At 44.8% G+C, this 13010-nt stretch overlaps 1 protein-coding gene across 9 annotated transcripts in view; it reads left to right on the top strand.

The window, feature by feature from the left end:
* The window catches only part of Cald1 (caldesmon 1), a 186006-nt gene that overhangs the window by 100805 nt on the left and 72191 nt on the right, over window positions 1-13010 (top strand). The window contains exon 1 of one of the 9 annotated variants that reach the window (XM_028866135.2): window positions 9161-9419. The exons of the other annotated variants lie outside the window; for them this stretch is intronic. Coding sequence (XP_028721968.1) covers window positions 9367-9419 — 53 coding nt within the window. The 5' untranslated portion in view covers window positions 9161-9366. Of the gene's footprint in view, window positions 1-9160; window positions 9420-13010 lie in introns of those variants that run through there. 9 annotated transcript variants of the gene reach the window in all.

Here is a 13010-nt window from a genome sequence, read left to right as displayed (position 1 = left end):
GTATGAAAATATATTTGCTAAAGAAAGTGTGAAATCCAATGTAAAACTCCTCAGCTTCCATTCTGAATGGCTGCTATAACCATATGTAAGTTCACTGAATTATGTTGTTTTGGAGTCTAGTTAATTGCAACATGTGGGGGGGGGTTGTTTTTGTTTTTGTTTTGTTTTGTTTTACATTTTTTTAATAAGAGGTTTTTTTAGTTGTTTTGGTGTTTTGTTTTGTGTTAAGTGTGAAGGGTGATACAGGCAGACCTGCGTTGTGCCAAAGAGGATCGATGATTCACTTCCATCAGATTCCTTTCTGTTTAACTGTGTTCTGGAGAGCTGCAGATTGTGTTCTGTTCGTATACTGTGTTTAAAGGAAACTAGAACTTCTCAGCCTGTTTTCTTCATCCATCTCACAGGCCTTCAGGCATTCCAGGTTGGGAGCAGAGAAAATGCTATCCAATGTCACTGCCCCTGGAGCTCATTACTTCTCCAAAGAGCTTAGGACCCAAAAGCCATTTTGTCTTCCCTTCCCTGGAGTTTGGAATGGAGGAGCAAATTAGAGAGCCTTGAAACAGCGAGGGCTATAGTGGTGCTCTTCGCAGTTATCTGTCTAGCTTGGCGTCTGAGCAGACGGCAGCAGTGAGGAGGGCTTCGTGCTTGTCCCTACCCCAATCCCCTGTCCCGGCCTCTCACAACCGCAAATTCTCCGTCACCTTGTAAGTTCAGACAGACTCAAAGGGACTGATTTCTCTCCTTGGGCCTCACATAACACTTTTAACTCATGGGAATTGTTACTGACAATTTTGTATTTGTTAGGTCCCAAAGAAACCCAGAACAAGCCTGCTGTGGTGGCACACACCTTTAATCCCAGGCAGAGGCAGGCGGAGCTCTGTGAGTGCCAGGCTAGCCTGGTCTACAAAGTGAGTTCCAAGACAGCCCAGGCTACTACACAGAGAAACCCTGTTTCAAAAACAAACAGAAAAGAAAAAAAGAAAAAGAAAAAGAAAAAGAAAGCAAGCCAGCTAGGACAGTAGTTAACTGAGGTGAGTACTCAGCATATCAAAGCGGACTCTGGCTGCCAGTCTCCCTAGGTCCCTGCTGAGCTTCCCTTCCCTCCCCCATCTTCCCTATAACTCAGCCATGTTGGTCCTTTTGGTCTCTTGGTCTCACTCTTCCTAACTCACTCTCCCCCTCCCCCACCCCACCCCCTTGGCCAGGTTTAATCTTCACCTTTCCATATGCCTCTGGCTAATGCTCTCCCCATCTCTACAATAAGCCTTCTCCTTCACCATACCTGAGAGCAGTCATGTCCTCATTTTTTTACTCAGTATTCATGTTTATCCACAGACCAAATAGAAAATAGACCCTAGATCACAAACTGCCACTTCCTCAAGCCTAGCACAGGACACTGAATGAATACAAATACTTCCGTATTCGGATCTGTGTACGGGCAGAACTTAGATTTGCTGAGTTACTTAAGAAGAGTCAGAAATGTTAGCAACATTTGGGGTATCCTCAGAGGAGTAACCATCAGGGTCTTTCCTGAAGTTCCATCAGGAACCACTGTTTTGAATTCCCTACCTGTTTCTCTGGACATATGAGGAGATGGGCAGCATTTATTCCTCGGATTATGGTTGGACTTTTGTATTTTATAATTTTGCGCATTTGCACTCAGTTAGTTGCATTGTGGGAGCACAATGATAAGAATAAAGGAAGAGTCTATTTCCTTGTTTGGCTGTAGTACTTAAGCCCTGAGTACTATTTGCAATTGGTCTATGCATTGTAAAATCAGATAATCATCAAATTGCAGGGTTCAGACCCAAGCCTCAGGAGTCCAGCAGTGAGCAAACTGTATAATCAAAGCTTTCTCTGATGAAAGGCCAAGCATGCGGTGGGAGCAGTAGAATGCTTCAACTAATCCCAGGAGGATGGGGAGCAGCAGATGATGACCTCACGCTAGTGCTTACCCACTCTCTCGGAAATACAGAACATCTAACGTGCGAGTCGGCTCTACAGTTTAGACTCTAAATGGTGCACTGTTTTCTAGTGTTGGGAACTTAGGATGGACGGAGTAAGAAAAGAACCAGAGGAAAAGCAATACACTAGAACTAAAACTTAAAAAAAAATCAAATTGTGCAGACTTTCTTCTTAGTAAGGAACTTTTTTTTCCCCTTCTTTTCATAAATAGTCCTGCTTGTACGAAAGGGGAGGGTGGTGTCTAAATTGAGTTTCTTCATTACGAAAGTATACCTTGTTTAATTCTTTAAAACAAAATCTGTAATTAAAGTTAATGAGCTAGAACACTAAGCAATGTGGGCCTTGGAGCACAATTTGAAGAGTCTCAGAATTGTGTCTGTTAATTTTTAATTTAAATTTTGATTCTTGGATCTGCTGGGAAAGAGTCAGAAGGAAAGATAATTTGGAGGTGTCCTAGAAAGGTTCGGGAGTCTGCAATGCCCGAGAGAATCTCAGGTTACTTCAGTTCTCTCCTCTTTGAACCATATTTTAAAAAGCTGTATTTGGATTCCATGTCATTGGCTCTCAAATTTAATGTTAGTGCATGCTTTTAAAAAGTATCTCCATTTTATTTTCTTTAATTTGAAAAGCTTTCATGTGAGTTCTGGCTTATAAATGAGAAAAAATAATGGATATGACTTTGTCTCCAATGCCCTGCCCCCACCCCACCCCACCCCACCCCACCTCACCCCACCCCACCCCACCCCACCTCACCCACCTCACCCCACCCCTGTCTGGGTCTGGCAAAACAAAACAAAACAAAAGCACCTTCCTAGTCCTAGTCTACAAATGAACAAGCAGGCTCTGGACAGATGGCTCAGCAGTAAAGAGTGCTCAGTGCTCTTACACAGGACCCTAACTGAGTTCCCAGCACCCACACCGGGCCGCTGCTAACTGCCTTTAACTCCAGGTTCAGTACAGTCACACACACACACACACATACACACACACACACACACACACACACACACACACAGTCTGTAAAAGTAAAAACAAATAAATGAACAAAGAAAGTTCTCATTTGCTTTTCCTTCTTTAATAATAATAAGAGTTTGATTTTATTGCTGAGTAATTCCAAGAAAAATTGCATTCTAATGTTGAAAATCTTCCTTCTCCTAGTCTGCTTCTAATCTCCTGCTGTGCCGGGGGGGGGGGGCGCAAGAAAGGCACCTAGAAATTGTACAAAGGAGAGTTTTTGATGAATCTAACATGTGAAGTTCCAACGATACTGACAGGCCAGCCTGAAGCGAGTAGAATCCAGTTGTAATTTAGCAAATCTAAAGAAAGAGGGGATGAGAAGGAGCTACCAACCAAAGCTAGGGTTGGCACTGGACACGTCAGGATACCCAGATGACAGACTTTGAGCCCCAGGATTTTCTCATTCTGGTAACATCAGAAGCCATCACTCACTGTGAGATGTGTTGGCTTGTGTCTCTCTTTGCATGGGGTGAAGTATCCTTTGGGGTCACTTTTGTCCCTGTTCTGATTCCATATTGAGGAAGAAGTCTTTCTGCAGCTTCCTGGTATTATGGATTGGGAAATAAGAGATGACGTGGCCAGAGAATGAGCTCTGCAGGTACTGAAAAGCCAGAGCTTTTCTTCTGCCTTCATTATTGACATCATGATACACACGGCCATCTCCCTCATATGATACACACAGCCATCTCCCTCATATGATATACATGGCCATCTCCCTCATATGATACACACAGCCATCTCCCTCATATGATACACACAGCCATCTCCCTCATATGATATACACGGCCATCTCCCTCATATGATACACACGGCCATCTCCCTCATATGATACACACGGCCATCTCCCTCATATGCCATCAACCATCCTCCCTGAGACCTGTACACTCTGGAACTCCTAAGATTCAGTTCCTGAAGCAGCAGAGTTTCTAGGTACCATAAAATGCTAAAGCTTGTGGTCAACTGGCCTTTTTGATGCAGTGACTATATTTTTGTCTCTCTCCAACCCAGGGAGCAAGTGTCAAATACTTAGTGCCTAGCTGCTATATACTTGATACCATTCTAACCTGTCTCAGGTGCCAAAAACTCTTAGGCTGAATCTCAGAAAGCAAAGAAGTTATTTGGTAAGAAAAAGTATGTAGAGAAGGTGAATAAATAAGCAAGGTTGCATATAGGTACACATTTATTTCTAAAGATGCCATAATCATATATTGGCCATATGATATGACATTGTGAAATAGGACAGCACCTAACACATACAACAACACATACAATTAAATGAAATGTCATTCATAGTAGATGAATAATGACCACAGCAACTATAGTATTCAAAACACACAGTAGACTATTTCTCTAGAAACAAATATGCTTTAATCCAGGTCTGATTTCCATAAAAAGAAATCAATGTTTTTTAAGACCTTATATAGTGTCAATGGAAAAAAATCTGGATTTGATTAGAGCTATAAAAATCATGTGTAAATTTAATATCCAGATGTATAAACTGGCCACCAGAAAAAGCACTTGTGGTTATGGGAATATCTATACACTTTGAATAAAAGTAGTCCTCACCAATAATGCTGTGGTTTCTTCAAAGATATGACCCTTTCTCCTGCATTGTAATATATCCTTAGCATCCCTGTGATTAGCTCATGATTTCTTTTGCCATTTAGTTGCATCTATGTACAATAAATCTATAAGGTACAATAATCTACCATATAACACTATGACTTGGAATCAATTTCCTGTGTATGAAAGTCCTATAAACTCTCCTTTCCTAGAATCATACAAAGTAGATTACTATGATATGATGATGATGATGATGATGATGATGATGATGATGATGATGATGATTTTCACTGGGATCAGAACCAGAGCTTTGTAACAACCATTCATTCAAGAAACTAGATTGGGCCCTACCATTTCCACTGTTTTAAAAGATGTGTTTCAAACTGGGGAGGGGGGTGCCAGAGGCATGTCCCTTTCTTATTTAGTGTTGCATGTGTGCTGAGGTCAGAGAACAGCTTGTGAGAGTCGGTTCTCTCTTTCCATTGCATGGACTCCAGGGATAGAACTCAGGTTGTCGGGTGACAGGCACGTTTATCCACTGAGCCATCTATCCAGACCAGTGGTCCTTTTAAGATAGAAACTTTTCTCTCCAAAGTGGGAAAGAGTAATGTAACTGGTTAAAAGCTCCAGATTTAAAACAACAAACAAGCCTTGGTGAGAAAACCTAATTGGTGCAAGAGTTTAAACAGAAAATCGGAGCCTTGAAGCAAGTTACATGAAAGGCTGATTCATACATTGTCACATAAGTATTTCTCAAGCGCATACAAACAGGAGTGGTCCCAAGCTTCAAGCTCTCTCCTACTAAGGTGAGCAGTGACAAAGAAATAAAGTCCAACCCAGGAAGACTTCATGGAGCAGAGAGCCAGATACTGCTTCTTCGAAGATTGCTAGAACACAGAGAAATGGTGGCTGAGGAACGTGCTGTTCTAGATGGGATGCCTCTGTGATTATGGGGGTGTGGGCAGGAAATTATCCCGTTTCATCCTCTGGCTATACCCTCTGGTGGTTCTCATGGTGACCCTGTGGGGTGGGGCAAGAGATAGGTACCCAGGAAGAGCAAGAGACTAGCCCCACCAGATCCGGGAGAAGAGGTGGCGCTGCGTGCGAAGGATGAAGGTGTTGTTGGAGGGACTTGCAAGGGCACTCAGACACATGTTGTGCAAACAATCCTGTAGTCACCATTCTTTGGGGACAGACATGCTGCACTGGGGCTGTGATAAGGCCAAAGAGAGTGAAAAGAAAACTGGAGATGTAGCTCAGTGATAGAATACTTTGTAAGGCCCTGGGTTCAATCCCCAGGACTATCACAAAACGGAGTTTCTTAAATTGTTATTGTTGCCTCTCAAGTGGGTAGATTTCTGTATAAAATGAGCAGGTCCGTGTGCATACGTGTGTGTGCATGTGTATGTATACGTATGAGTATGTGGGGGCGGGATGCAACTGTATTCATAAGAAGGCATGCACATGCACAAATATGTGTGTGTGTTCCATGCATTAAAGCAATGGACACAATACTCCCACATACCTCTTTTCCCTGGGGAATTGTTTCAACATAGAAGCTGTTCCTAAACAACCATTGCAGACTAGGAAGTCTGGAACAGATCATATGGCCCAGGCTCCTACCGCCGTGAAGTAAAGTTATTTTTTAAATCATATTTTATTAATAAAGGACCACCCTGTGGTGGGAGCTGTTCCTTTTGACCATGCTGACCTTCCCAGCCCAAATGTTTCTCTTTGATGAAACATTAAACAATAGAATGTGCAGACATGAAAGCAGCTATGAGCAATATGAAGATTAGTTTCCTCTAGTTGGGGTCCTGACATGTCATCTTATGTGTGATGTCTACTGTCCTGATGGATGATGACTAGTGGAGTTAATGGTGGAGGTGGATGGTCCTTAGGTCAGCTCTCAGCCATACCAGTTCTGTAGGCTGGGCCCTCTCTGGCAACTACCAAAGCACACATGCCTGCACAGGACCTGTGCCCACCCTCCCAGCTGATTCCACAGCTTTGCCCCCTCCACCCCAGCCACAGGCTCTCTGATGACCCCTGGAAACTAACGCCCACCCCATCCCGGCTTTGAGTTTCCTACTGTTTTATCTTTCTGCCTTGCTCTGCCTTTTGTCTGCCCATCACTGACCTCTGTGCTCTTTGTGGTCTTTGCCGGTGTCTCATCCAGGTTCCAGATGCTCTTTTCTCTTCACTATTCCCATTTCTATGCCTCCTGGGGTAGCACGATATGACACCAGTGAGTTTCACCATTGGGTACTTAAGACAGACAGACATTCCCTCCATTTAAAAGCAGGAGGTCAGCTTGAGACGATTCACATGGTTTTCCTTTCCCTGTCTCTACAACTGCAGAAATAATTGGGTGGATATTCTTTCTATAATTGTTCGTTAGCAGACCTTCAGTACATAAATGTTGGTGCGTGAGCAAAAGAATGACTACATTCTAGCCTCCCAACCCCCCAGTAATGGCAAGGAGAGAGAGACAGACAAACAGAGACTGAGACTACTAGCTTATAAAAATCACAATTTTTTTTTTAAATCTCTAGGCCACTGCATTTTATAAGCCTATTGTGGATGTGTCAAAACTATACTTGCCACTCCACAGAACTGGAATGTGTAGGGATGGAAGGAATCAAGAGCTAAAATTGACTTCCGAGATTAAATGTGTCTTATCCACAAATAGACCAGTTCTCTGTATTACTGCTGTGACGCATAGCTACAGGTGTGCTGGCTTTAAGCTCCTAGGACTCACCATCCTCAGGCCTATAGACATTTGACACAGATCCCAGCAGGCTGAATCTAGGTGTTGGCTCACAGCATTCTTTCTGGAGGCTGCAGGGAGAATCCATTTCCTGCCTCTGCGCATGCCCAGAGGCTATCACATTCCTAGCCCTTTTCCCTCCTTCCTCCAAAGCCAGCATCCGGGCTCCTCGTCCCCTTTCTCCTATAGTCCTAGATCCCTGTGAGCTCAGGCAGAAAGCCTTCTCTGTTTTTAAGCCCCATGTGATGAGATTGAGCACATCTTGATATACCAGAGTAACCCCCCCCCCCTTTTCCGCACCCACCCTTGAATCACACATCTGTAAACTAACTTTGTAAGATACAAATATGAAAGATAACCTATTGTCAGGTTCTGGAAATTAGAGAATGAGGTGTGGACATCTGTGGGGGGGTGTGGGGGGACACTGTTCTGCCTATGACAGCAAGTCCCTGAATTCTATAAGCAGTAAAAGAGAATAAATGAACAAAATTAGGTAGGAAGGAGAGCAGCAGAATGCCTCAGCACACATTTACATGCCGGCTCTGGTGAGACAATGTGACAAGCCTGTAATGCCAACCATCTCATGTAAAGGTAGACACATGTCACAGTTTGTATGAGTGTCTGCCCTTTAGTTAATATGTTGAGTGATAAAACGTATGGTTGGCAAAATACATGTACAGGAGTAATTAACTTCGAAGTTTACTGAATTACACTTACCAACTGTGGCGCTGAAGACAGCCTGGGGAGTAAACAGGAAAGCGGGGTCCAGCTAGTTGAATGAGGAGGAGATTTAGCTTAATTGAATTAAAACTGCAGTGAGATGCGCATGAGAGAAGTTGGGTAGGTCTGCTCCCTGACCCCGTTTGCCAGTGTCCTTGTCTGTGTGGGACGTGAAACCGTCCATCAGAGATCTCTGCAAAGCCCCTCAAGGATCATTGCTTCTGCTATTCGCCCCAAGAGTAAGGGAGCCCTTTGAGACAGTTGTCCTCCGACCTCAGTACCTTCGCTGCTATCGGAGATGAGGAAATGTATGCATACTGCAAGCCAAGATGGGGTGTTGTCTCCAGATACAGTCAACACCACCCTCTCCTCAGGAGCTGGAGTTTGGCAGCTTTCCAAGCTGTCCGCCACCAGCCTCCTCTGCCAGACTTGGTGATGAGGTCACCATCAGAGTGCCACTGATGCAGCAGGGCCTGCTGCTCTGGCGTGCTCCCAGGCCGACTACTGCCCTCCTCTCTCAGGAAAGAGCAAACATGGGACACCCTGTAAGGTCCGGCCCATCGCTGAGAGACCCTGGCTCTTCCTCCTTTGTGTGTGGCTTCATTTTTCTGTCATGCGTCTTTGCCTGGATAAAAGAGATGGCTCGCAGGAGGTGTGTGGGGGGGGTGTCCTCAGATTTGATTTCTCAGTGGGAACTGTTTGCTTTGGAAGCCACCTACGCCAATGCTAATTGAGAACAGAGCTCAGAATGAGGGCCTGAGAACGGCACTGGATGAACTTTTTGGTGGGCTGATTTCTGTTCATCTTGTCAGAACTGGGCTGTGAGTACATGCCATAATAGCAGGATCCACTGTTTCCCAAAGGCTGTGCACAGCAGCAGGTTTTCCCTTTGACTTGCCACCTAGCACAAATTAGTTATTTACTTCTAATAGTTAAGCGTATAAAGTCTTCATTAAGAAAGCTCCAAGTTTTCCAAGCTCCTCTATGGGCCAGCAATTTAGAGTCTGCAACTCTCCAAGCACTCTGTATCCTCCAGGTCTAAATTTGATGGGCTTCTATTAGAGAGATTACAGTAAAAAATAACAATCAGCTCTCAGATGATCCTGTGTGGAGGGGAAGGGTGGGGAGGAGTAGATTTGGCTGAGGACAAGCCCAGACTTTCGTCACAGGGACAGACCCAAGTGTTAACACAAAGGGAAGACAGGAGCATCCTGCACCGCGCATTTCAGCCACAGATAACATGGCCTGTGCTCTGGCCCAGCCCATGCTCTGACCTCCAGGCCAGGTCCCTACCTCAGCCACTCTCTGGCCAGCTCTGACCAGCTGCGGACATGCTTAGCGGATCCGGGTCCCAGGGAAGGCGCTGCCTGGCCACACTCTCTCAGTGAGTTCTGCACTCTGCTTCTTCAGCTTCTCTTTTCTTTCTTTCTTTTAGTTTTTTCCTCCAACAAAAGAATTTTTTTTTAATTGTGGGAGTGGGGAAAAGAGAGACCGAGGAGAGAGAGAGGGAGAGGGAGGCGGGGAGTGTGTAAAAACTTTGTAATTTCAACTGCTGCGGGAGTGGTTTGGAGTCACTGGTTTCCTGAGTTTCTTCATTTCCATGTTCATGGTGCCTTAGCAGGGGTTTTACCTAGGACGTGGGTTTCTCTCTTCCAAACCCAGGCCACAGGGCATTGTGCTGCTAAAGATCTGCTGTTAATTTAGACCTGAGCCCTCCACCTCAGAGTCGTCATTTGCAGAACTCGGAGATTTCCCTAAGTCGAGGTTGCCCAATCCCTAAAGTAAACAGCCCAGAGCCCTCAGCACACTGGCCATCTGACTGGCCAGAACAAGGCCCAGAGCATATGCTATTGATCAGGGGACTGCGCAGATAACAGGGGCTCCGAGTCTTTAGGATTATGAAATCCTGGAATGTGAAAGTGAGAAGGGGCCTCTGGGATCCTTCAGGGTGATGCTGCCTTTCTACAGACAAGGAACCCAGAGAGATCACTCAGCTTACCCAAGCCAGGCCCTCTTCACACTGCCTTCTGTGAGGTTTGAAAACCCTACCTGGTCTTGGGAAGAGGGAATATGGAAAAGTAAGGGCACCCAATGGCCTTGCTATGAGTTCTCCCTATTTCTGAGAGTTTGGGCCCCATTCAGGATCACAGGCACCGTTCCAGTTGTCCCAGAGTTTACAGCGGTTGGTCAGATAAATAGAAGAGCTTGGTGGGGTCCTGAAAAATGAGACCCCCACACACACCCACACACACTGTATTTGCAGGTTTCTTGGTTAACCAGTTTTTGTAAGTTGGTCACTCAAATGGAAGAGTTCAAAGGGACCTGGGAGGTTGTCTGTACAGCTCAGTGCTTATTAAACTTAAAAAAAACAAAATGAATCTTTTAAAGAGTCCTATTATGTAACAATGGTGTTCTGGCAAAGTGAGTGTCATCTAAAGTCCTGAATTCCCATTACACTGTCCTGTCTCAGCCCATTGGGCATCTCTACCCCACTCTCCTGCCTGCCTCCAAGCCAGGTCCAAGCATCCCTCTTAAAGCTTCCTTGGTATCCTAGGAGTCCCTAGAAAGGCTCAGGAACCACCGATCCTTCCTGCCGAAGGCACATGGAGGTGGAGGCCTCGCCCAGCCCCCACAGCTGGTGGGCAGGCAGCAGAGTCTGGGGTGCTATGGGAAGGCTTCCTGCCTCCTTCCCCTGCCCCCGCCACTCTCCCTTTCACACCTGGTCTGCCCCCCACCCCTCCAGCAAGCCTGTGGTTCTAGCAATCTACTTTCTCCATGCTTCTCTCACTTCTACTCTGTCACTTCCTGACTTCCTGGTCTTGCACCTGGATGATGGAGATTTCCGTCCATCTGGTCGGTGGCCCTTCTCTGCCCGTCCAGGCCCCATCCTAGCCCTTCTTCATCCGGGAGGCTGCTGGAGTCCACTTTCCTTAATACTGCGAAGTTTCCTTCTCGTTGGGAGCGCTCCTGCTCCAGCCAAAGTAGATTGCTTGTTGCCTCCCAAACCAGTGCTTACCTGCTGCCCCTGTCTCGCCACACATTTGCTGCCTTCCCCACTGAGCATCCCTGATTCCTCTATTCTTTCCACCCTAACAACCCATGGCATCCTCCTATTGTTAGCCTGGTATCCAAGGTAGTGGACAACATGTCTGTCTTCTGATAGTAACTCATTTGATGGTAGGAACTATTTTGAATCTTCAGCATCCAGGATAGTGCTAATACTGGTTTACACACACACACACACACACACACACATACACACACACACACACACACACCACATACACACACATACCACACACACATACACACACACTACACACCACACACTACACACACCACATACACACATACCACACACACACATACACACACACTACACACCACACACACACATACACCACATACATACACACACACCACACACACATACACACACACTACACACCACACAAACACCACACACTACACACCACACACCACACCACACACATACACACACCACATACACACACACCACACATACACACATCACACACACACACCAAACACACACACACATACACACACACACACAGATATGGATTCATATATAAACATATCCTTTAAGTTTTCCATTATGGAAGAAATCCAACTACTCCATTTTTTATTTCCATCATTTGAATGTGTATAAGGCCTCCGGACATTTTGCTTTGTAAGAATTATTAGACTAAATGCTAAAGCAGGTGCTCAACCCAGTGAACTAGAAATTCCTGTCCATTTCTATCAGCTCATTTATCTCAGTTTCATCACCTACGGTGCAAGATTAGCACTGATCTTTTTTTTTTAAGAGGTGCATTAAAATTCCTGAACACCAAGAGCTACGCAAGGGCCGTGGTATGTTCTGGAGCAGGTGTGAATGGCTATCCAGTTCTTCAGATTCTGCACTGTGCTGAACTTGTCCCGGGAGCTTAGTGACACATTCTGTCCCTTTCAGCTCCGTCTCTCCCCTGCTGCTTCTGATCATGTCCCCAAAGCTCATGAAATTTACTTCAGTCAAGAGTTGGGGTTTCCCAGAAGTATTTATTTTAGTTCAATAAGAGTTGTATTTCGTATTGACTTTCAGGGTGAAAGATCAGAGTTTGGTTTTTGTGTGACACATGTGGACAGACGGACTTAAAGCCATGGAACCAGGGACATGGGGAAATGGTGTGGTCCATCCTACTGCTGTCTGAGGGAAATAATCTGAAAACATTGCAGTGAGTTAGTAAATGACCGGCATCATTTTATAAGACTTTTTAGAAATGACAGAACAAATTGTACCCAGAAATGTCATTGTTAGTAGTACTGGGGGCCTGGAGAGATGACTCCATGGTTAAAAGCACTGGCTGCTCTTTCAGAGGACCCTGGTTTGATTCCCAGCATCCACATGCTAGCTCACAGTGGTCTGTAGCTCCAGTTCCATGGGATTTGAAGTCCTCTCCTCTCCTGGGCACCAAGACGCACATGGTGCACAGACCTGCTTGCAGGCAAAACACCTATATACATTAAAAAATTAAATAAAGAAATAAAAAAAAGGATAGGAATGCCTGTTTCACCACTGTGTCCTGGGAATATAACATTTTGATATCCCAATAGTTTATAATATTATAAATATAAAAATAATAATATTTCCTAATAATAACAGAAACTATTTCTTTCCTCTCTTATAAACAATATTACATAGCCGGGCGGTGGTGGCCCACGCTTTTAATCCCAGCACTCGGGAGGCAGAGCCAGGCGGATCTCTGTGAGTTCGAGGCCAGCCTGGGCTACCAAGTGAGTTCCAGGAAAGGCGCAAAGCTACACAAAGAAACCCTGTCTCGAAAAACCAAATAAATAAATAAATAAATAAATAAATAAATAAATAAATAAATAAATAAATAAATAAATAATATTACAGTACATTGAAAATAATTTCCAATTTCTGGGCATCGTCATCATCGGCGTCATTCTT

This window comes from Peromyscus leucopus, chromosome 3 (genome assembly GCF_004664715.2).
Source record: "Peromyscus leucopus breed LL Stock chromosome 3, UCI_PerLeu_2.1, whole genome shotgun sequence".
NCBI classification, from domain to species: Eukaryota; Metazoa; Chordata; class Mammalia; order Rodentia; family Cricetidae; genus Peromyscus; species Peromyscus leucopus.
This window is presented reverse-complemented; position numbering and strand designations above follow the sequence as displayed.